The 26085-nt window shown below is 39.8% G+C and overlaps 1 protein-coding gene across 7 annotated transcripts in view; it reads right to left on the bottom strand.

Annotated features, from left to right (window-relative positions):
- Positions 1 to 26085, bottom strand: part of COL6A5 (collagen type VI alpha 5 chain) — a 129523-nt gene that overhangs the window by 86264 nt on the left and 17174 nt on the right. For all 7 annotated transcript variants that reach the window (XM_038570812.1, XM_038570813.1, XM_038570814.1 and 4 more), the window contains exons 2-3: positions 3656 to 3751; positions 1775 to 2374 (exon numbers count right to left, since the gene is read on the bottom strand). In XM_038570812.1, coding sequence (XP_038426740.1) covers positions 1775 to 2374; positions 3656 to 3722 — 667 coding nt within the window. In that variant the 5' untranslated portion in view covers positions 3723 to 3751. The remainder of the gene's footprint in view (positions 1 to 1774; positions 2375 to 3655; positions 3752 to 26085) is intronic.

Genomic DNA, 26085 nt, shown 5'->3' with positions numbered 1-26085 from the left:
AGCTCTTAGAAACTAAAAAAAAAAAAAAAAAAAAAAAAGCATCACTGCAAGACACATCCTAATATCAAAATGTTAAAATGTGGGGGGAAAGTGTGTCTTCAATGCAAAAGAAAAAAATAAGAGCACAAAATGATTGCATAATTGAGAAGGGGAATGAGTCAAACTCCAGGGTTTAGCAGGTGCTGACACTCATTAGAGTGATTTTACCTATAAAGAGAATAAAACAGTGCAGGAGGGGATAAGCCAACAGAGCAGATGGTAGGCTCAAAACTGCAGCCCGCTGCATGGCTCTACTCTATAACTGAGGGGAGATATAGTCTTCTCTGCCTGGTCTTACTGGAAAGCTATCCTTCGCATTTAGGGGAAGCCTAACATGCTTCAGGGAAGCCCTGCATCAGCTGACAGGCATTTACGGAGTATTCACCAGGTGCCCCATGCTTGTGCCAGGACTGTGAGGGCCAGAGAACAGACTTGGAACTTTTTTCTTTTTTTAAGATTTTAATTTATTTGCCCTTTCATGAAAATGGTGCTGAAGGCGAAGAAGGAAGCCCCTGTCCCTCCCAAAGCCAGAGCCAAAGCCAAAGCAAAGGCTTTGAAAGCTGAGAAAGCGGTGCTGAAAGGCGTGCACAGTCACAAAAAAACAAGATCCACATGTCACCTACATTCCGATGACCCAAGACCCTGCGTCTCCAAAGGCAGCCCAAATATCCTTGAAAGAGCGCCCCCAGGAGAAACAAGCTTGATCACTATGCCATCATCAAGTTCCCCTTAACTACTGAGTCAGCCATGAAGAAAATAGAAGACAACAACACACTTGTGTTCACTGTGGATGTCAAGGCCAATAGGCACCAGATCAAACAGGCTGTGAAGAAGCTCTATGACATTGATGTGGCCAAGGTCAACACCTTGATCAGGCCTGATGCCGGAGAGAAGAAAGCATATGTTCGACTGGCTCCTGACTATGATGCTTTGGATATTTCCAACAAAATTGGGATCATCTAAACTGAGTCCAGCCGGCTATAAATCTAAATATAAATTTTTTCACCATAAAAAAAGATTTTAACTTATTTGACAGAGAGCACACAAGCAGGGGGAGCAGCAGAGGGAGAAGGAGAAGCAGGGAGCTGAGCATGGAACCCGAAGCAGGGCTGGAGCTGGCAGCAGGGCTCGATCCCGGGACCCTGAGATCATGACCTGAATGGAAGGCAGATGCTTAACTGACTGAGCCACCCAGGCGTCCCTCTGAACTTCTTTCTTTATCCATAAGACTTTTTCACTCACTAAGAAATAGAATACTAGCTCATTGTCAAGCACCGTGTAGGCCTGAAGAATACAGAGATACACATGGATGTTCCCAATTTTGCCTTCAATGTGCGACCAACAATGTGCATTGGTGGAGGGCACCAACACAGGAATGAGTAATTTTTCACTCTGGGAAGTGCTTCTGTCATCAAGCGTGCACAGGGAACTGGGAGACACAAAAAAGAAATTTGAAAGGAAAGCCTTGCAACAGGATAGGACTATTGGGCCGAGATTTAAATGATGTCAGGAGGCATCCAAGCTGTAAGAAGACAAAGGAGTGGTGCAAGAGGATGCCTGTCAGAGAAAAGGCACAAGCAAACACGGCCGTAAGAGTTGACAGGGATGTGCAGAAGTGTCCAGGACCTCAGCATGGGGGATCGTGGACACCAGAAGGTGAGCTGCAGGCAATGAGGGAGGAATGCGCAGAGCCGCCTGCCCCAGACTGGTGCCTCCTTAACCCGGCCTTCCTTACCTTTTACATCGTCCAGGGCCGCTACCTCCCTGTACTGGGTGGCTTCCTTGATGATCTGCGTCATGTTTGGGGCAAACGCTCCAAGGTCCCTGGCCGACCGCAGGTTGAAATGAAACTGCCCCGTGGCCATGGCCTTCAGCTCCTGCTCAGACGCGCTCTGCAGCCCCACGGAGATGATTCTCACTCCGTCTCCCCGCAGGGCTTTCGAGGGCTCCTCCACGTCATCCTCGGACTCGGCCGAAGCCAGGACCACCAGAATCGGGGGAAACTGCTTCTTGTCCCTCCCGCTGTCGGGCCTGGAGAAGTAGGTCCTGTGGGCCTCCCGGAGGGCTTGGCCTATGCGCAGGGAGCCACCAACGAAGCCGAAATTCTTCTTGAGGTGGTTCAGCATGGGGTTCCTGCTCTTGAACGTGCCCAGCTGGAACTCACTGTGGAGCTGGTCGCTGTACTGGGCCAGGGCCACGCGGTACTTGTGGGCCTCGATGGGGAGGCTGTTGATGATTTTGCTGATGAACGTTTTCACAAAGGGGAAGGACTTAGTTCCCAGGTGATTGGAGCTGTCCACCAGAAACACGACATCTGCATACTCAGGGCCTGGCCCTATCAAAATAAGATGACCACAAACCTAAACAAAGTGATTGATTGTTCAGCCTTTACATTTGAGACCACAATACTCATTTGATACTATGCCCTAGGTCAAGAGTAACTCAGAATGCCAAGCAAAGTGTCTTCTGGAAGTCAAACAGAAGAAGTTATACTGTGTTTTGTGAAGATATCAAACAAGAGGACTTTTGTAAAGTTAAGCAATAATTTTCTTTTTCTTTCTCAACTCTATACCAGAGATGTTTTTTCTTCCTTCCTTCCTTCCTTCCTTCCTTCCTTCCTTCCTTCCTTCCTTCCTTCCTTCCTTCCTTCCTTCCTTCCTTCCTTCCTTCCTTCTTTCAACCGAAACTCTGACATTATACTAAATAATAAACAAGAAAGCCCCCAAAGTGGTGTTTGGACTAAGAGTAACTTTGAGAAACCATATCAAGCAAGCAGGTGTCTTGGGTTGGAGAGTTTAGAAGCAGATCCTGGGACAGGGACTGGAGGCGAGGCTTTGCCAAGGGGAAGCAGTGTAAGGGAAGTAGGAGAGAGGCAAAGCAACATGTTTTCCTGATCTGAGAGGACTGTGGAGCATGCCTCTCTCTAAGGCAAGAGGGCCAACTTGTTATACTCATCACTCACTCAGTTGTTGGCTGCAGACCATCTCCAGAAATTGCAGGAAAGAAGCACAGGGCTATGGGCACAATGTCCTGCATAAGCTGACTCTAGAAAAGCCAAGAGCAATTCTCCTGAGAAAGTGGACCATGTCTGTGTGCTGTTACAGGCAATATTTATAGCAGCTGGGTGAGGGGGTGGGGGACCACGATCCGGGTTCTGGCCTAATAAAAGAGTCGGGCCCAGGGGAGGCACCACCAGCATCCACTTTAGCAGTCAGCCACCTCCACACTAGAAATCAGTGATGTGCTTAACAATTGCTCTCTCTTTCAAAATAACTCAGAAATTTGTCAGGAAATCCTAGGATGCAGACTGACCTACAAAACAAAGGCATTGGCTCTATTCACAGAGACATGGAACACTGGGACCTGAGCAAATCAATGAATAATTAAAGCTTTTTTAGCCAGGTGTAGCATAATTCATGCCTTTTGCCCATGGCTTTGTCTTTCTGTCATCTTTGAAAGATTAAGTTTGCTTGATCCAACTACAAGTCAATGCTGTCTGCTTTGATTGTTTTTGATTGTTAAAGAAATAAATCCTTTGTTTCTATGCATTAAAATGAATGTTAGTTAAGACATAAAAATGTTTATTTTCCTAAATGATGATAAAATATACTGGTACCTGGACTCTGATCTGCCAATGTTTCAGTCCAAAGGATTAAGACAAATATAATTAGTAGGATCTTCATTTTGTTAGTGACGTTTTCTTGCCTTTATTCTGAAAAAAAAAAAAAGGAGTGTTATTTACAATATGAAAAATCTCACTGTATAACAAATAATTACTAGGGAATCTGGGTTACAAGACAATTCATTGGAAACAAGTACTTGTCAAGTAATGCCAGGTGTGTTTAAAATGCTCATTAAGCATTTGGAGTATTTACTGGAAACCGAGAATGCTAACGTTGCCATGGCTTAGATATTTTTCTCAGCACTTTATGAGTATCATCTAATTTAATCTTCACAACTGTCTTATGGGAAAGGACAAATACTATGTGGTATGTGACAGATGAGGAAAACAGGTACAGGTGGCTTGGTAAGGGATAGATCCAGGATCTCAACCTAGACAGGTGACTGCACAGCCCAAGCTCTTTTTTTTTTTTTTTTTTTGTATATATTTTTATTGGAGTTCGATTTGCCAACATATAGAATGACACCCAGTGCTCATCCCGTCAAGTGCCCCACCCCTCAGTGCCCGTCACCCAGTCACCCCATCCCCTCCGCCCACCTCCCTTTCCATTACCCCTTGTTCGTTTCTCAGAATTAGGAGTTTCTCATGGTTTGTCACCCTCACTGATATTTCCCACTCATTTTCTCTTCTTTCCCCTTATAATCCCTTTCACTATTTTTTATATTCCCCGAATGAATGAAACCATATAATGTTTGTCCTTCTCTGATTGACTTACTTCACTCAGCATAATACCCTCCAGTTCCGTCCACATCAAAGCAAATGGTGGGTATTTGTCGTTTCTAATGGCTGAGTAATATTCCATTGTATACATAAACCACATCTTTATCCATTCATCTTTCGATGGACACCGAGGATCCTTCCACAGTTTGGCTATTGTGGACATTGCTGCTATAAACATTGAGGTGCAGGTGTCTCGGCGTTTCACTGCATCTGTATCTTTGGGGTAAATCCCCAGCAGTGCAATTGCTGGGTCGTAGGGCAGGTCTATTTTTAACTCTTTGAGGAACCTCCACACAGTTTTCCAGAGTGGCTGCACCAGTTCACATTCCCACCAACAGTGCAAGAAGGTTCCCCTTTCTCCACATCCTCTCCAACATTTGTGGTTTCCTGTCTTGTTAATGTTCACCATTCTCACTGGTGTAAGGTGGTATCTCATTGTGGTTTTCATTTGTATTTCCCTGATGGCAAGTGATGCAGAGCATTTTCTCATGTGCTTGTTGGCCATGTGTATGTCTTCTTTGGTGAAATTTCTGTTCGTGTCTTTTGTCTTTCTGTTTTGTCTTTTTCCCATTTCATGATTGGATTGTTTCTTTGCTGTTGAGTTTAATAAGTTCTTTATAGATCTTGGGTACTAGCCATTTATCTGATATGTCATTTGCAAATATCTTCTCCCATTCTGTAGGTTGTCTTTTAGTTTTGTTGACTGTTTCTTTTGCTGTGCAGAAGCTTTTTATCTTCATTAAGTCCCAATAGTTCATTTTTGCTTTTGTTTCCCTTGCCTTCATAGATGTATCTTGCAAGAAGTTGCTGTGAGAGCCCAAGCTCTTAACCACTATACGTATGCCTCATACGAGGTCTGTGTCCTTACAAATCACGTATAATTTATATTTAAAAATATTTATCTATTTTATTTTTTAAAATATTTTATTTATTTATTCATGAGAGACACAGAGAGAGAGACACAGGCAGAGGGAGAAGCAGGCTCCATGCAGGGAGCCTGACGCAGGACTCGATCCCGGGTCTCCAGGATCAGGCCCTGGACTGAAGGCAGCGCTAAACCGCTGAGCCACCCAGGCTGCCCCAAGATATATCTATTTATTTTAGAGAGAAAGTGTGTGTGTTGGGGAAGAGGCAGAGAGAGAATCTTCAAGCTGACTTCTCGATGAGCATGAAGCCCGATGCTAAGCTCGATCCCATGACCCAAGAGAGCATGACCTGAACTGAGCCACCCAGGCACCCCCTTTACCTTTTACTTTTATGTCAACAATGGCTATGCTCATTGACATTTATGTCAACAATGAACATGACAATGCATGTTCACACCTTGGCTCAAAAAAGCCAACAGCTACCCATTTCTCTTTCTTCATGAAACCCTTACGAAAACTGTTCTTGAACTTACAGAGATACTCAGTTTTACAAATTACTTTAGCTCAGCATTTCTCTCCATGCAGCTCACAATCAATCAGAAATCTTCAGGGGATATTATAGTCTTTTAGATTCGTAGTCACTTTTTATAAACAGGAAAAGAGATTAAGAGATTAATGCCCAATATGCAAAAATAGAGCTGCCTTAAGTGAGATACCAAAGATGTAAAGGCTGGGTTTTTTTCTAGAGTTGACTTTTCCAGCAGTTCTTTTGAACTTCTTGATTATGAAGATTGAGAGAGTCATTGGAAGCTAGATTTGGAAGAGACTCAATAAATCATTTAGACTAAACCCTTATTTTGCTACGGATGGCCACTAACAATGCCCCTCCCTAGTTAGTGGCTGACTAGTGCCAATAATGACTTTTAAATCTATATTCATCATGTTCTAACATGCCACATATTTCACTTATTCATTAATTTTTTTATTGAGATATAATTTGCATATTCTAAGGTTTATTCTTTTGAAGTGTTCAATATGTTTTAGTATCACAGAATTTGTATCCTTTGTCACTAATTATAGAACATTTTCATGACCCCAAAAGAAACCCCATACCAATTAGTGGTTACTCCCCAATTTTTCCCTCCCACTGACTCTGGAAAACACTGATCTACTGTCTTCTCTATCGATTTGCCTGTTCTGGACATTAATACAAATGAAAACACATAAAGTATGGACTTTTGTGTTTGAAAATGTTCATTTAACATAATGTTTTCAAGATTTATCTATGTTGTGACATGTACCAGTGCTTCATTCTTTTTTATGGCTAATATTCTATTGCATGGATGATATACAACATTTAAAAAGTCTGTTCTGTTGTTGGGACACTTGTTTCTACTATTATGAATATTGCTGCTACGAACATTTGTGTACACATTTTTGCGTAGATACATGTTTTCATTTCTTGAGGAAATACTTTGAGTAGATTCCTAGGAGTGGAATTTTTGGTCTTATGGTAGCTTTATGTTTAACATTTTGAGAAACTGCCAAATTGTTTTCCTAAATGGTTGCATCATTTTGCATTCCCACCAGCAGTGAGTAAAGTTCCCTCTTTCTCTACAACACTTTTCACCAACACTTGTTATTTTCTGTGTTTTTTTTTTTTTTTTATTCTAGTGGGTATAGATGGGTATCTTACTGTGGTTTTGATTGGCATTTCCCTAATGATGAACGACATTGAGTATTTTTCATTTATTTATTGGTCATTTCTAAATTTTGTTTAGAGAAATACCCATTCAAATACTTTGTCAATTTTTAACTGGGTTACTCATCTTTTATTAGTGTGTAATAAGAGTTCATTATATATACTGGATACTAGATAGTTATTAGATATATGATTTGCAAATATGTGCCTCCCACTCTGTGGGTTTTATTTTCACTTTCTTAAGGGTGTCCTTAAGTCACAAATAATTTTTAAATTTGATTAATTCCAATTTATCTATTTTTTTCCTTTGTTTCTAGTGTTTTTGATGTTATAGCTAAATAACCATTACTGGGTATCTGGGTAGCTCAGTCGGTTAAATGTCTGCCTTCAGCTCAGGTCATGATCCCAGGGTCTTGGAATCGAGTCCTGCATTGGGCTACCTGCTCAGTGGGGAGTCTGCTTCTCCCCTCGCCCCACCCCCCCCACCCATGCTTGTGCTCTCTGAAACAAAATCTTTAAAAAAAATAAATAAATCACCATTACCTACTTCACAGTCATGAAGATTTACTCTGATGTTTTCTTCTAAGAGTTTTATAGTTTAAGCTTTTACATTTAGGTCTTCAAATCATTTTGAATTAATTTTGTATGTGGTATGAAGTAGGGATATGATTCCATGCTTCTTTATGTAGATATTCAATTGTCCTAGCACCATTTGTTGAAAGGACTTTGTTTTTACCATTGAGTTGTCTTGGTACGCAAATCAAGAACAAATTTACCATAAGTAAATGGGTTTATTTTTGGAATTTCAATTCTATTTCATTTATATCTGTATGTCTATTCTTATGCCAATACCACACAGTCTTGACTATTCTACATTTGTAGGAAGTTTCGGAGTCAGGAAATGTGAGTCCTGTGACTTTGTTTTTTTTCAAAGTTGTTTTGGCTGTTCTGAGCCCCACGTATTTCTAAATGATTTTTAGGATACCCTTGTGAATTCATGCAAAAAAAGGCAGCTGGGATTTTTATAGAGATTGGATTGAACATGTAGATAAATTTGTGCACTGTGGCCATTTTTAAAAAGATTTATTCTTTTTTAAATAAGATTTTATTTATTTATTCATGAGAGACACACACACAGAGAGAGAGAGGCACAGACACAGGCAGAGGGAGAAGCAGGCTCCATTCCATGCAGGGAGCCTGACATGAGACTCAATCCCCGGTCTCCAGCACCACACCCTGAGCTGAAGGCGGCGCTAAACCGCTGAGTGACCTGGGCTGCCCTATTTATTCATTTTAGAGAGAGAAAGAAAGAGAGCATGAGAGAGCATGAGTAGGAGGTGAGGGAGAGGAAGAATCTCCACCAGACTCCCTGCTGAGCATGGAGCCTGATGTGAGGATGGATCATAACCTGAGCTGAAATTAAGAGTTGAATGCTTAGCCAACTGAGCCACGCAGGCACCCCCGGGATTGCTATTTTAATGATGTTAAACTTTCCAATCAATTAATACAGGCTATCTATGGAGGAGAGAATTTAACTCTCTAGTCTATATTTCAGTAATGTTTTTCAAGAACAGGAAATTAACTCAGGGATGAAAGGAAGTCCTCTCTAAAAAACCATGCTGATTCAGGAATCAATAAATATTCAGAGCTGTGTATATATCCTTCCTCAGGTTGGATGTATATTTGGAAAGTGAGACTGGGCTGAACCCAGCCCAGGCTTGACTCAGTTGCCTTATTTTCCTGTAGGTGCTAGAGCCTCGAAGAAGATATCCTGAGAGGCCATCATGTGCAGCTTCACTCCAGCCTACATCTCTTGGCTTGGCTCCACTCTGGTTTCCTTTTTAGCTCAGGTCCCCACTCTGCATGTCTTGGCACTAAAATGGTGGAGCAGCAGCAAGTGAGTTAGGGACGCATGTCTTGTTCATTTATTTTTATTAGCTTTCTCTCCCTAGAGCTTGGAAACTAAGAAAATAAGGACTTCTGTCTGTCTTGCTCATCATTATAAAAGAATAGGGATTTCTGTCTTGTTGTCATTATATCTCTAGTTCCTGGCACACAGTAGGCACTTAATAAACACTATAAATATTGCAACTTTGCATATACACTATTTCATAAATATATGCATATATCTATAGCTTAATTTTGTAGAGGTGGAATGACTATGTCAAAGGTATGTTTATTTTAAGATTTTATAAGTATTGCCAAACTGCTATCTATTGGGTTATACCATGTAATATTCTAATACCCGCCTTCCCCCAAATAGCATGTTCCATAATTTTCAATTGTCTTTTTTTCCAATTTACTGAGATATAATTGACAAATTTCATTGTCTGAGGAATACAGGTGATTATTTGATATATGCATATATTGCAAAATGATTATCACAATGAGTTAGTTAACAAATACATCACCTGGGGGGTGGGGTGAGGGGTGGGTGTGTGCTGAGAACTTTTAAGATTTATATTCTTGGCAGCTCTAAAGTATACAACACAGTATTGTTAACTATAGTAACCATACTATACTGTAGTTAATGTAACTACTGATGTAATCATACCCCAGATTTATTCATCTTATAACTGGAAGTACATATCCTTCAACTGCCTTCACACATTCTTCCCCCCACCACCCTGAAGACTACTATTCTTCTCTGCCTCTATGAATGTGGTTATTTTAGATTCTACATATAAGTGAGACTGTTCAACATATGCACTCTCTAACTTACGTAATTTATTGTAATACCCTCCAGATTCACCCATGTTGCAAATAACAAGATTATCTTCTTTTATGTGTAAATAATATTCTTGTGTGTGTATGTATCACATTTCTTTATCCATTTATCTGTCAATGACATGTTGTTTCCATGTCTTTGATACTGTAAACAATGCTGCAAGGAACATGAAGATGCAGACAGCTCTTCACAATAGTGATTTCATTTCCTTTGGATACATATCTGGAGTGGAATTGCTGGAACATATGGTAGTTCTATTTTTAATTTTTTGAGAAACCTCTATACTGTTTTCCATAGTGGCTGCACCAATTTACATTCCCACCAACAGTGTACAGCAGTTTTTTTCTCCACATTCTCACCAACATTTGTTATCTTTTGTCTTTTGGGTAATAGCTATTCTAACAAATGTGAGGTGTGGTTTTTGATTTGCATTTCACTGATAATGTTGAGCATCTCTTCATGCACCTGTTGGCCACTTGTACATCTTTTTTGGGAGAATGTCTATTCAAGTCCTTTGTCCATTTTTTAACTAGATTATTTGCAGGGTGTTTGGCGGGGGGAGCTATCAGGTTGTATGAGTACCTTGTATATTTTAGATATTAATTCCTTATCAGATAGGTTTGCAAATATTTTCTCCCATTCCATAGGTTGCCTTTTCATTTTGTTGATTTCTTTTGCTGTACAGAAAAGCTTTTTAGTTTGATGGAGCCCTGATTATTTATTTTTGCTTTCATTGCCTGAGCTTTTGGTGTAATATACAAAAAATCATTGACAAGACCAGTGCCAAGGAGGCTCTTTCCCTTTTGCTCTCTTCTAGAAGTTTTATGATTTGCAGTCTTATATTTTTAAATCTTTAATCCATTTGGAATTAATTTTTCTCAGTGGTGAAAGACAGGGATCCAGTTTCATTCCTTTGTAAATGACTGTTCTCTTTTCCAGATACCATTTATTAGGAAGACTTCCCTTTTTACCATTGAATATTCTTGGTTCCTTTGTTGTAAATTAATTGACCATATATGAATGAGTTTATTTCCAGGGATTCTATTCTGTTCCATTAGTCTATGTATCTGTTTTTATGTCAGTACCAGACTGTTTTGATTACTACAGCTTTCTAGAGTACTTTGAAATCAAGGAATATAATGCTTTCAGCTTAGTTCTTTCTCAGGATTGCTTTGATTATTTGGATCTTTGATTATTCCCATATGAATTTTAGGGTTTTTAAAAAATATTTCTGTGAAAAATGCCATTTGACTCTTGATAGAGATTGCATTGTATCTGTAGGTGTTTTGGGTAGTATGGATATTGTAATAATATTGAACTTCCAATCCATAAACACAAGTATCTTTCCACTTATTTGTGTCTTCTTCAATTTCTTTCATTAATGTCTTCTAGTTTTCAGCATACAGATCCCTCACTTTCTTGGTTAAATTTATTCCAAGTATTTTATAGCTGTTGATACTATTCAAATGGGATTTTTTCTTTTATTTTCCTGATAGTTTATTGTTAGTATATATAAATGCAACTGATTTTTGCATGTTTATTTTGTATCATGCACTTTGCTGAATTTTTTCATTAATCCTAAGTTTTTTGGTAGTCTTCAGGATTTTCTATATATAAGATCATATCTTATGCAAAGACAATTTTTCTTCTTTTCTAATTTAGATGACTATATTTCTTTTCTTGTTTGATGGCTCTGGCAATAGGACTTATAGTAGTAGGTCTCCTGGTTCACCAAGTGGCCTCTATATACAGAGTGCAAGGAGAAACCAAGAAAAGAGGCAGGCCACTCCAGACTGGTAGGTGGCAGGTTTAATAAGCAAGGGAAATTACTCATGAGGTTCTTCCTGTGTGGTTGCAAGATATGTAGATCTCCACACCTGCCCACCAGAATCTTAAAAGTTTATGTAGAGGCCTTAATGGGGTTCAGTCACATATGTTGTCTAGATGGTCTCAACAACACCTTATTCTCTTGAGGTGATGTCTTTGGACAATTACTAATATGGGAATGGTAGGTACAGCATACATACCAAGGACCAGCTAGAGGTGAGGGGCTTCTGAATGCCTAAGTCCAACTTGAGGGTCAACTGGCAGTCATGTTCTCTTGATTACCTACTCCAACAATGTTGAATAGGATGGTAATAGTGGGTCCCCCTGTCTTGTTCTTGATCTTAGAAGAAAAACCTCCAACCTTTCACCATCGAGTATGATATGTCATACTTGTCATATATTGCCTTTGTTACGGTTGAGGCATGTTTGTTCTACCCAATTTGTGGAGAGGTTTGTCTTATTAGTAAAGATGTTAAATTTTGTCAAATATCTATTTGACCTATTGAAATAATCATAAGACTTTTATCTTTCATTCTACTAATGTGAGACATTAGTAGATTTGTTGTATTTGTATTTGTTAAATCATCCTTGCATCCCAGGGATGAATCCCACTTGATCATGGCATATGATCCTTTCAATGTACCATTGAATTCAGTTTGCTAGTATTTTGTTAAGAATCTTGCTCTTGTGAAGAGCACCAGGTATAGTATATGTAAGTGTTGAATCACTAAATTGTATACCTGAAACTGATATTATGCTGTATGTTAAATAACTGGAATTTAAATAAAAACTTTTTAAAAAGAAAGAGTTTTGCATATCTATTCATCAGATACAGTGGCTTATAGTTTTCTCATAGTGTCCTTATCTGGCCTTGGTCTCAGGTTAATGTTAGCCTTCTAAAATGAGTTAGGGGGTGGTCCCTCCTCTTCAATTTTTCAGAAAAGTCTGAGAATTCTTCTCTAAGTGTTTGATACAATTCACCAGTGAAGCCATCTGGTCCTACACTTTTCAGTGTTGGGAGGTTTTTGATTATTAATTCAGTATCCTTACCCATTGGTCCATTCTCTGTATTTTCTATTTCTCCTTGATTTAGTCTTGGTAGGTTTTTTGTTTCTAGGGATTTATCCATCTCTCCTGGGTTATCCAATTGTTGGCATAGTTATTCATAGTAGTCTCTTGTTATCCTCTGTATTTCTGTGGTTTTAGTTGTAATGTCTCTTCTTTCATTTATAATTTCACTCATAATTTCATTATTTGAGTCTTATCTCTTGGTGACTCTAGCTCAAGTTTTGCAAATTTTGTTTCTCTCTTCAAAGAATCAACTCCTATTTTTGTTAGTCTTTTCTACTGTTTTCCTATTCTCTGTTCCATTTATTTCTGCTCTAATCTTTATTTTCCTCTTTGTGCTAACTTTGGGCTAAGTTTTCCTTCATTTTCTAGTTCCTGGGATGTAAAGTTAGGTTATTTAATTGAGATCTTTCTTTTTTTCTTAATGTACGCATTGATATTACTAAACTTTCATCTTATAAATGCTTTTGCTACAACCCAGAAGTTTGACTATGTTGTGTTTCCATTTTTGTAGAGCCACTAGCTGGGCTCTGTAATCACCTCTGGTCCAGCAAGCTCACAGGCTGTGTTCCCTGGCAGGACAGTGTCCATGAACTGGAGGGTATTATGCTGAGTGAAGTAAGTCAGTCGGAGAAGGACAAACATTATATGTTCTCATTCATTTGGGGAATATAAATAATAGTGAAAGGGAAAATAAGGGAAGGGAGAAGAAATGTGTGGGAAATATCAGAAAGGGAGACAGAACGTAAAGACTGCTAACTCTGGGAAACGAACTAGGGGTGGTAGAAGGGGAGGAGGGCGGGGGGTGGGAGTGAATGGGTGACGGGCACTGGGTGTTATTCTGTATGTTAGTAAATTGAACACCAATAAAAAAAAAAAAAAAAAAAAAAAAAGGACAGTGTCCATGGACTCTGCGACTGGGCAGTGCTGTGGGACAGGCTCTGCAATTGCTCTTGGTCTGGTGGAATCTTAGGCTGTGCTCCGTGACTAGATGGTGCCATTAGCTGTTTTAGGTGGGGCCACAGTCTGGGCTTTGTTAAAATCCAGGACAGATAAAGCCTAGCCCTGAAGGTTCCCTGAGCAAACAGAACAAGTTTAGTCATGCAGAAAAGCTTAATTTGGCTTATGTTAGGAGGCTAACTTGACCTGGATGACTTCTTGCTTATGTTTCTAGAAATTACAAGTGAATTTGAGCTGTTTCTTAAAATTGATAAGAGACAACAACTGAAAATTGTAATATTGTAACCAATCTTTGTGAGGAATAAACAGTTACTGCTTTCTCACTATATAAGCTTCTTAGAGCGGTATACCCCTGAGACGCATTCCATGTTCTGGTTTGAGTCTTCCTGTTTTGCAAACTGTCTTTTTGCAAATTGTCTCTTTGTGATGTAAAATTTTGCGAATTACCATTGATTCATTGGTTTTGTGTTGACTGTTTTGAACTTTTGATACTTTATGGAGTTAGAGGTGGGATCCATGAAAGACTTTCAACAACTCCAATGCCAATGAGCAACCAAGAGCTGGTAGCCAGAGAGCCCACAGAGCTCACAGCCTTTTCCTGTCCCTGGAGCTTGAGGGGGAGTCTCTCTTGGGTCTGAGCTCCACTCTCTACATTCTGAGTTCTCCAACTGTATTGTGCACACTTGTTTCTGTTTCTGTTTCGCTTTCTTGTTTCCGTGTTTGTTTGTTGATGGGTAAGTCACCCATCCTGTTCAAAATCAGGAAAAACACGTGATTCTAGATGTTTTAGAACAATTGTTAGGACATTTTAGGATATATCCAAAGGCAAGATTGATTCTATCTGGTTCTTGGACCAGGATCTTGAGCCTTTCTGGAAAAATGGTTGAACTTTTTTTTAAGATATTTATTTACTTATTCATGAGAGACACAGAGGGAGAGGCAGAGACAAAGGCAGAGGGAGAAGCAGATTCCATGCAGGGAGCCTGATGCAGGACTCGATCCCAGGACCCCAGGATCACAACCTGAGCCGAAGGCAGATGCTCAACAGCTGAGCCATCCAGGTGCCCCTGGGTGAACTTTTTAATAATGTAGAATCACAATGGCCATCCTGGGGAATCTCTGTTTTAGATAGGTTCCTCTTAAGTGGAACTCTTAAAAGAGAAGTCCGAAACCTCTTTGAGACAGACAAGGGAAGTCATCCTTTGGTTGGTATGCAGAGGCTTCTAAAAGACAAAATGACTTCAAAATTAGTTCTAAAAGGACCCCCGAAGCATAAAAATCTATAGTAAAAAACTGGCCATCTGAGCAGGTGACCTTACTTAACTTGGTCCATCTGTCAGAAACACAATTTGAATTCAGCTATTTTTTTCAGGTTTGTACCTGAGAAATGACTAAAAATTTTAAAACAATAGTTATAAGATCTCTGTGTCTATCTGTATGTTACATATGTCTTTGTGTGTATAATGTGGATATGGGATATTTTTCTACCTCCAGATGGTATTGCCAAGATTAGTTTATAAAGATCTATTTAATTGGCTCAAAAAATTAAACATTTATATAAATTGAGTATACTCTCAGAAACACAGAAACTGACCCAAATATTTTTCAAGTTCACTTGATCTGGGATAATCCTCAATAAATAAAAGCTAATTTAAATTTGTTGGCTTAATAAAGCAGGCATTTCTTCAAAATTTGTCAACAAGCAAAAGAACTTAAGATGATGTAAATTATTTAGAGATCTAATCCAAGCATAATTGTTAAAAACAAGTAATTTAAGTAAATATAAATAAGATCGAAGTTCATGCTAAGTTAAACTGAATAATGGATAGTCATTGAATATCTAAATCATTTCCAAATCAAACAAACTAAATGTTAAACATAAGTTTATCTGCTTTCAGCTTTTTAATTTTCATACAGAGACAAAAACACACATTTGGGTCTATTTGTAAACATGCTTTATGCCATACTGAAAAAATTTAATGTAAGAAAGAATATACTTCTAACAATTTTGAAATGTTCTTATAAATTGGCTAATCTATAGAATGCTTATCTATGATAGTTCACATTGTGTGCTAATTTTTTTATAGATTTTATTTATTTATTTGACAGAGCAGAAAGCACAAGCAGGAGGAGCAGCAGGCAGAGGGAGAGGGAGAAGCAGGCTTCCTGCTGAGCAGAGAGCTGGAGGGACTGAGGCAGGCAGGATCCCAGGACCAGGGCATCAGGATCATGACCTGAGCAGAAACCAAGAGTTGAACTCTTAACGAACTGGGCCACGCAGGCACCCTTGCTCTCTAGTTTTCACGAGAAAGCAACTTGAATTGTCAAATAATTGAAGAGGTTGGAAGAAGAGTTGAGAATATAAAATGAACCAAAGTGAAACTCAGAACACTTAGAATAATAATCACAAATTAACCATGCAAACTGTGTGCATTGGTGCTAAGGAAATACAGGCAAAGCAGCAAGCATCCTTTTGGAAGATGAGAAGCAGTGGAACACCCATGAGAGCTCTCTCCTACGATGGAAGGATTTACTGTAACTTCTCCTTTTTCCAACTGTGGTCACAGACCATTGGTGAATTTTGATTAATATTTATTTAAACTGAAAAATATATATAATCTATATCTATCCATACAGATAAATGGATAATATATATCTTCACTTTATCTATAATTCATAGATTGAATTATTATAGGTTTATTTGTATCATATATATCTTATAATATATCTTATAATATATAAGATATATCTTATATATAAGATATAAATAAAAGAGAATAAATTCATAGAAGGCAAAACCGAGTACATACATGGCAAATACTGAACATAAGAAATATGTGTCAGTTCATTAAACTTTTCTTTCAGTTACTCATATGGTTTTATACATGTAAGTATGTGCTGCCCCACAGCATATGCCATATTTCCTGCCATGGAATGACTCAACATGTTTGAAAGCCACTGCTCTTGTAAAACAATAAACTGAGTAATAAAAGGGTCTGTGCAACCACCTGAAGAGGCCAATACAACAACAATCACCATTTCTGTCCAATACATGCACGGTGGTGACTCCCCAAGCCCAGGCTATGATCACTCTGTGGTAGTTTTGTTACCTTCTCTTTGCAGATTTGTAGCCAGTTAGCAATCTTTGTTTACAAGAACTTTCCCATTTCTTACAACCATTACCAGGCTGGGAATCCTGTTTGTGGCTTCCTGGATATTTATAGTGTTGCCATCAGTTTAGAAGTTGTTGACTCATTTTTCAAGTCTTTTTTCTGACTACTCAACATGGAGCAATCTTCTTTAGCCATAATGTGGGGATCTTGTTGCCCTTACCTGTTCTATTATTCCCAGTAGAACAACTCTAATTGAGCTGTGTTAGAATGAGCCTACAGACACAAGTGAATCTCATCTTGTAATTTCCAAAAGGGATATGGTTTATTTTAACTATATGACACAGGAGTTTATATTCATTTAACAATTATGTAGGCAATTATGTTGTCCTGTAAGAGTAAGTCTGTAATTACTCCATAGCAATTGTCTTGCATTCTTGCCTACGTAAGATTTGTACGTTTTGAAATTGAGAAAATAATGCATGAACTAATAAAGTTGAAATCATCAGCAAAAGAAAAGCGGTTTCGAGAAGTTTTTTGTGTTTTTTCTTATGTGTGTTTCTTTTCGTTTTGCAAAGCTACTAGAAATAATAAGGATTTAAGAAATGACTGTACATGAAACGTAGAGAATATGTTTTCAATAAGAGAAGGTATGATGAATAGAGATGCATTTTTGGTAAAGGGAATAAAAGAAGATAATTTTATCCTTAAGTAAAATGATTGTTGCAGAATAGGAAGGAAAAAGAACAAAATCTATATATTGAAAGCTATAGTAGGTTTGTGGAAAATCAATCTTGAAAAAGTAATTTTTAAATTTTTTTCTTTTTTATTTAAATTCAGTTAAAATATAATATATAATTGGTTTCAGAGGTAGAGGTCTTTCATCAGTCTTATATAACACCCAGTGCTCATTACATCATGTGCCCTCCTCAATATTATCACCCAATTACCCTATCCCTCCACCTCCCCTCCCCTCCAGCAACCCACGGTTTGTTTCCTATGATTAAGAGCCTCTTACGGTTTGTCTCCCTCTCTGATTTCATCTTGTTTTATTTTTTCTCTCCCTTCCCCTATGATCTTGTTTTTTTCTTAAATTCTATACATGAGTAAGATCATATGATAATTGTCTTTCTCTGATTGAGTTATTTTGCTTAGCATAATACCCTCTAGTTCCATCCATGTCATTGCAAATAGCAAGATTTTGTTTTTTTATGGCTAAGTAGTATTCCACTGTATATATAATACCACATCTTAGTAATCCATTTATCTGTCGATGGACATCTGAACTCTTTCCATAGTTTGGCTATTGTGGAAATTCCTGCTATAAACATTAGGGTGCAGGTGCCCCTTCAGATCACTACATTTGTATCTCTGGGGTGATACCTAGTAGTAGTAGTAGTACAATTGCTGGATCATAGAGCAGCTCTAGTTTCAATTTTTTGAGGAAACTTACACTGTTTTCCAGAGTGGCTGCACCAGCTCGCATTCCCATCAACAGTGTAAGAGGATTCCTGAGAAAGGAATTTTTTTTAAAAGGTTTTGTTTATTTGAGAGGGAGAAAGAGAGAAGGAGAGCATGAGTTGGGGGAGGGAGAGAGGGAGAAGCAGACTCTCCATTGAGCAGGGAGCCAGACTCAGACAGAGTTCCAGCCCAGGACCCTGAGATCATGACCTGAGCCAAAAGTAGTGTTTAACCACCTGAGACACCTACATACTTCGAGAAAGGAATTTTATGTGTGACCAAGCTAAGATTAAAATGGATTTAGTTAAGTAAAAAAGAAAATAGGAAAAATTGTAATATCAAAAGTATACTGGTGCAAAATCAGAATTCGGTTTTTCTTTCTGTTAAAAGGACACAGTTTTCTTAGATTCTGGTTTGTAAACAAATGTTTTTTTTTTTTGTTTTTTTTTTTTTAAGATTTTATTTATTTATTCATGATAGTCACAGAGAGAGAGAGAGAGGCAGAGACACAGGCAGAGGGAGAAGCAGGCTCCATGCAGGGAGCCCGACGTGGGATTCGATCCCGAGTCTCCATGATCGCGCCCTGGGCCAAAGGCAGGCGCCAAACCGCTGCGCCACCCAGGGATCCCAACAAATGTTTTTCTTTACCATAAATGTATTCTGAATAAAAAACAAAGATTCTATGTTTTGTCTTTATCAAATCTTTGAACTTCCTAAGCAAACTGAATCTTCTCTAAAAAATAGTTGTTCTTTTTTTTAAAAAAAAACTATATAACTTTTGTATGTTTTTTTTTTATTTTTATTTATTTATGATAGTCACACAGAGAGAGAGAGAGAGAGAGGCAGAGACATAGGCAGAGGGAGAAGCAGGCTCCATGCACCGGGAGCCTGACGTGGGATTCGATCCCGGGTCTCCAAGATCGCGCCCTGGGCCAACGGCAGGCGGTAAACCGCTGCGCCACCCAGGGATCCCTGTATGTTTTAAATTTCATGGAAATCATTATCAAATAACAAGTGACACTAAACTTTCTTTAGGGAATATTTATATGGAAGTTATTCATATACATGTTCCAGAAATTATATGGAATTCCTGGGAATCTTATTTGTCCTATTACAGTGTTATCAGCCATAATTCCAACTATTATCTTAAAATATTGGATATCACAGATAAACAAATTTCCCTGTCAATTAAATTATAACGAACTCTGATCTTTAGCCATGGCCATTTTTAAGCCTTTTGTCATTTATAGTTACCGTTTTACTCAAAGACTTTTATAAATATATTTCATCTTCAAGGGCACCTGGGTGGCTCAGTGGTTGAGCGTTTACCTTTGGCTCAGATTGTGATCCTGGAGTCCTGGGATCGAGTCCCGCATCAGCCTCCCCACAAGGAGCCTGCTTCTCTGCCTGTTTCTCTGCCTCTCTTTGTGTTCTCATGAATACATATATACATATCATACATATGATATATATATCATCTTCAGAGAAATTTATGGACAAGTACTCTAGAATGCAGGTTTCTGATAACTTTAAGATCATAACACTGAACTGGCTAAGAATTTCTAAAACCGTGATGGAAAACAGACGAATTTTTAAAACTGCCAACATAAGATCCAGATCAACATGAATTAAAACAGAAGACTAAATGAACTAATGAGGATGATTATTATTTTTATGACTTAATTTAAAACATAGTTTTTTTAATGTTTTGTTTTCCAGATCTAAAAGACCCTATATGGCCAATCATTATGGTTATTGCACTTACATAAATAATCAAGCCAAGTTTTTAAAAACTAGATTTAATTTATTAACAAATTAGTCTTTCTATTGTTGTCTCTGATGCAAAAGGAAATGATTATACAGGAAAAAAATTACACTTCAGTAATATACCTTCATAGAGATCAGATTCTAATACTGTTAATTGTATTTGAAGATTGTTTTCTATCTGTACACTGGACTGGTTCCTGTATCCTAATTTCCTCCAATAGGTGTCTAAAACTCCCAAACTAACATTTTCCATTTTCTCCCACTATTTTGACTTGGAATCACTGTGAAACTAATAGCTGCCCTTTTCCCAAAGCTATGCAAGCTAAAGCTGAACGACTTGATATAAGCCTCAGAGACTCACCACAACAATTCAGCGTGTGAATAATTCTTTTGCCTATTGCTCTGGGGCCACTCAGAAAGGTCACCAGACACATTCACACTGCAAACCAAGAAAATCCATCTGTTTGCCATTGCTTGCCTTCTCCATCTAAAGATGCTTAGAACCTGACATCGAGAAATCTCACCTGGCTTCTAAGATCAGAAAACTGAATTTATAATTTGCTCAAACTATTAACCTTTGTTTTTCTTTTGTTTCCATAGAAATGCCTCTCATTAAAACACTGCTTGCTTACTTCATAGAAAGGCCTAATTTAGGAGAAAGCTCACCTGCTACACAGTCTCCTAAAATATGACATCCTCAAGTTCACTCATCCCAGCTGGTGTGTGTTTGCTAATATATCATGTTGCACTTCTGTAAACAACTTGTGAAAAAATTGTACATGGGCTTAGAAAGGTAAAGCCTGAATCTGATTATAACCCATTTGATTTATTTCATTGGTTAAATCTTGGCTCCTGAGAATCAGTGCTCTAGGGAATTTCTCAAGCCTTGGCTGCTCTCACATTAACTTCTCAAGTACACTGTATATTCTCGAAGGTTTTCAATGCTTGTTAGCAGCCACTCTATATGCCAGAGTATCCACTGGGGTCAGACAACTGGATGAAATCAATAATAACCACATGAATTATGAAGAAGTGATCACATGGCCCTCTGGCCTGATGACCCAACTAATGAAAATAGTGAATATGTGACTTCTTTGGCCTGACTACATCAACAGCAGGAACTTAGAATAACACTGTAATGTTTTGGACACACTCTCAGCCTGCAGAGAGAAAGCCTGAACAGAGGGAATTGTTAAAATCAAGGACAGACAGAGATGAGGCTTGAAAGTTCCCTGAGCAGACTGAACCAGCTTACTCATGCAGGCAAAGTGCATTTAGCTTCTTCTGCAAGGCTACCTGGACCTGGATCATTTCTTGCCTGTGCCTCTAGAAATGATAAGCAAATTTGAACTGTGATTTAAAATTGGTATGATGTAACTACTGAAAATTAGAATATTGTAACTAATTACTGTGGAGAATACACAGTCACTGTTTTCTCACTCTCTAAGCTGCCTTATAACAATATACCCAAGGGGCGCCTGGGTGGCTCAGTGATTGAGCACCTGCCTTTGGCTCAGGCCACGATCCCTGAGTCCTGAGACTGAGTCCTGCATCAGGTTCTCTGTGCCGGAGCCTGCTTCTCCCTCTGCCTATATCTCTGCGTCTCTTTGTCTCTCATGAATAGATAAATAAAATCTTTAAAATATATATGTATATATTTAAAATATATATGAGGATTCATTCCATGTTCTGGTTTGAGGGCTCCTGGTTTGCAAACTGTATGCACAATAATTTTTACCAATTACTACTTCAGCAATTCATTAGTTTTACTTTGGCTATTTAAATCTTTGACAGCTTCATAGTTGGACAAAGCTCTGTTCTCCAATCAGGCAGAGGCACAGGCTGTACTTCAAATGTGTGGGGCTACAGGTGGAGCTTCACAATCAGGTAATCTGCCAGCTGTACTCTGCTATTGGATGACACTGCTGTCCAGGCTCTCTACCTGGGCAGGGCCACCCACTGGATCCTGCAGTTGGGTAGGGCTGGAGACTGTGTTTTGAGGTTGGGCGGAGTCACTGTCTGAGAACCTTGGTAGATTAAAGCCACAGTCTTTGCATCTCATTTGGGCAGAGACACTGGATGGGCTCTCTGCCTAGGCAGTACCAGAGGCTGTGATCCAAGGCTGTCCAGGGTCACTGTTCAGTCTTCCAGGTCATGTGAAGCCAGAGACTATGTTCAACAATTGAGCAAGGCTACTGGATTGGTTCCCCGCCTCACCAGGGCTGCAGGAATTTTGCACAGATGCAGGAATTTTGCACTTCTTGTCAGGCGGGGCTGAAGGCTATGCTTGGCAGTTGCATGGGGCTGCAAATTTGCTTCCTTGCATAAGTGAGGCTATAGAAAGGGCCCCATGTCCTATGCAGCCCCTTGATTAGAAACTCAAATCACTCCCTGGCCAGACAGGACCATGGGCTTGACTTACTGGCCTGGGATCTCACCCAGGTACAACAGCAAGCAGACATGTGATCTCACAAGACCTGAGTGCCAGTTGTGCTAAGCCATGTTCCCCTCTCTCCATTGCTGTCTGATCCTCAGTGGTCAAATCCAGCAGATTCCCCCAGTGATCCTTGTGCTAGCCTGGGGGAGTGGCAACATGATCAAGGTGAAACTGCTCCTCCTACCTCCTAAAGCCATCTTTCTTAATCTCTGTGGTCCAGGGGGTGCTTCACCCTAACCCCCCAGGGTTCTGGGATTTTCACAACAGTGTCTTTCCTATGGATAGTTGCTAGCTAGTTGGTCATCTTGAGAAGGGGACTGAAGTTGGGAAAACCTATGCTGCCATCTTGATGGCATCACCTCCAGGGGCTCCTGGACCATGGCCAAGAGGAGCTCGAGCTGATTCACAGGCCGCTTCAGCATCTACATGTGAGCATGGTGCCCAGGGTCCTTGCATGTGGTATCAGTGACAGGACCAAAGCCAAGGAGGCTGTAACTGAACTCTCGGGGATACAGAGCTATTTCTGGGTCTGTGGCAGAGACCACAGTTAGCAAGTCAGGTACCTGGGTGTGAGCCTGCCTTCTCAAAACGGCTCTCCTCGAGCTTGCACTACCTTGGGTTTCATGGTCTCCTACCTGGATTCCAGTGCTCTCACAAAAAGACACTTTTATTCAGAGATGGATGCCAAATTATGGTTGTTAGGGAGAAGGGGATATGAGTGAAGGGTGTCTTATTTGGCCATCTAGCTGATGTTTTTCCTTTTACCTTCTTATTTGCTTTTTCTATTACTTCTGCTTCCATTAGTATAAGTTGTTCCGATTTGTCGATCTTTTATACTGCTTGTGCTCTTGAGAGAAATCTAATTTGTATGTGTAACCTCATTTTTCATTCCCTTGGCTAATAATCTAATCTAATCTATGGCTCTTGGTTCTTCCATGGCTCAAGTCCCCAATCTCTCCTGTTTAGATTTAGTAAAAGAAGCCAGCAGCCACCAGTAAATTGCCAACCTGTCCAAACTAGCAGAGAAACAGGAAAATGAGGATAAAGAGGTTCCTAGACATCAACCTGAGAGGGTTGACTTACATCTCCACAGTTCCAATAACTCTAAATACCTCCGATCTCATGATGTTGTGATTGAGGGTCGTGAAGCTGAGAGCAGCAGGAACGAGGAACAGGATACCTTGGGGAAGTCAATCAGCCATGCTGGAGGACTTATACCCCAAACCAGACTTAGGGCACAAAGAAACTGCAAGTTCGAATATCTGCCCCATGAACCAACTTGTACCTTCTCACATTTTCAAATGCTCAGCCTTTCAGAGGGTAAACGGGAACTCAAGCCAGCATGGTCTCTTGGGGAATATGCCAAGCCCACTACAGGGGCATTTGATAGCCAATCGGGCACATCTGAAGAGAAGGTCCCACACGCAGTACCAGAAAGCAATGAGGTGGCTTTGCTACTTCCCATAGGGATGTTCAGCCACAGAGAGGTGGGGAATGAGACTCCTCCACCATTGCCAGGAGACAAAATAGGAGAGGAATAATGGAATAATGAATAATCATCTCCCTTCTTTTGATAACATGCCACAAATCTCACCCATTCTGAAAGGTAAACTGTACTTTCTATCAGGCCGTCTGTTTTAGAACAGAAGGCATGAGGTCTAAACGTGATTTGGTGAAGCAAGAAAACGAAGAAGCTTAATTTAGTAAAATGCAAAGGCACAATGCAAGCTTCCAACCTCCTGACAGGTTCAGACACTGAAAGAAAACAGCAATTACGCAGTGAGTTATAGGAACACATGAAAGGCAGTGGTGTCAGTCTTGAGCCCGCTGGATTGGAAATAAGTATGTAAATATTTTATTGGAGTTTTGCACTGCTAAATCCTAAATCAAACACAATACGAACAGCATTCTGAAACCACCAAGCTTCATTTATCTCTCTCTACATTTTCAGCCAAAGGAACAATACGTACTGAATGATGGTAAAAAAGCAAGCTCAGGCCATCTCACCTTCTGTGCTCCACGCTGTTCCCCTCTTCCGGGTGGCCGTCCTCCACCCTCCCTGGTTATTCATCCCTAACTCAGGGTATCTGTGCCACAAGCAGGCCAAGAATAGGCTCTGAACCAGATATGGAGCTCCAGCAGAGGGAGAAGAATATACTTTAGGAACCACAACCTCCAGCTGATAAAGGCCTAAATCTGCCCAGGTGGCCCTAATCACTTCCAGCTGAGGCTCAGAGGCCCAGGGAGATTGTATAGCATGGCAAGGTCACACAGCTGGTCCATGGAGGAGCTGAGGCTTAAAGCCTAGGTATCAGCCTCCCTGGTGCTTTGGGCCATTTCTGGGAGCATCAGGAAGGCACACCAGTGTCCCTCACCAAAGGGACAGAGAGGTCACATAATTACCCAGTCTCATTTTCCTCCACTGTTTGCCCACCTTATGGGTGCCACATGACTCTGCTTCCCTTGGTTTTCATGCTTCTCTTGTTTCTTCCATGGCACCACTCTGTAGAGAGGATATCCCCTCTCACCCACACCCCCAAATCTATCAACACACACAGCCCCCCACTCTAGCTGCTCAAACTTCCAAGATCATCCTCTTGTTTGGCATTTGGCACATTTCACCTCATTCTGTAGTTACTGACCTCCTTTTCCTAATCCCCACTTCTCACCAACACACACACATATACACAAACACTTATAAGCTCATTGAAGATAGGATTTGGCCTTTCATCCCTCACTATTGAACATCCCACTTGCCTAAGTCAGTTGCCTACTCTCTAGTGAGGCCTCAAGAAATAGTTGTTGAATTAATTATTTGGAAGGTGCTAGAAATTCCATCAACCCAGCCATTTCTACTCAAAAAACCTCACACAGCAGCAATTCTAGGCTTTTCTAGAAGCAAAAGTCCATGTTTGGAGTATCCTGAGATTGATAAAGTAATACCCTGTGAGTAGGAAGCAAATTCCACCAGTCTGAGCAATTGTGTGCCAAAGCTCTATTGGACCATTCTAGACAAGTCACTGGGAACCTGCCATAACAGCAGAGGCCACACCGTGTGGACAGCACTAGTTCCACTTTTATAAAAAGTAAAGGCCTTCTAAATCCCCAGGGTCAGCTCATCGAGGAAACAGATGGCAGGAGAGGGGAGGGATTTGGTATCAGTGCCAGGACCAGTATTTCCTTTAATATAGGTCAGGCAGAAACAGGTGAAAAGCGAGGTTCCAGAGTCCCAGATTAGCTATAAACAGCTTCAGTTCAGGGCCATTAACATTTACTGAGTTACCATGATGCATGAAGCTCAAGGTGGGAAAAATGGGAAAACAAAGGTCAACACCTAGTCCTTGCCTAAAAACAAGAGTAGAATTTTTGTCAGGCAAAGTCCAACTCATGACTTAGAAACGGACTCAGCAAAGTCTTCCTTCCTCTGCAGTCTCATTGGACTTTATCCTTTCTATATATTTATCTATACACACATATATGCATATGTATATATATATGTACACACATGCACCTACAACTACATATGCTCCTGATTATTCACTCAACAAACGTTTCTTGAGTGGTAACTAGGTTCTCTCTGCACTGTTGTAGGCAGTTTGGATTCAGTAGTGGATAAAAGAGACAAAATCTTCACTCTCCTGAAATTTTCATTCTGGCTGCTTACATAACTGCCTCCCTCTCCAGACTGTAAACTTCTTTGGAGCTGAGACCACAGCAT

Source organism: Canis lupus, chromosome 23 (assembly GCF_011100685.1).
Source record: "Canis lupus familiaris isolate Mischka breed German Shepherd chromosome 23, alternate assembly UU_Cfam_GSD_1.0, whole genome shotgun sequence".
NCBI lineage: Eukaryota > Metazoa > Chordata > Mammalia > Carnivora > Canidae > Canis > Canis lupus.
The sequence above is the reverse complement of the archived record's forward strand: the minus strand, read 5'-3'. Positions and strand labels throughout refer to the sequence as shown.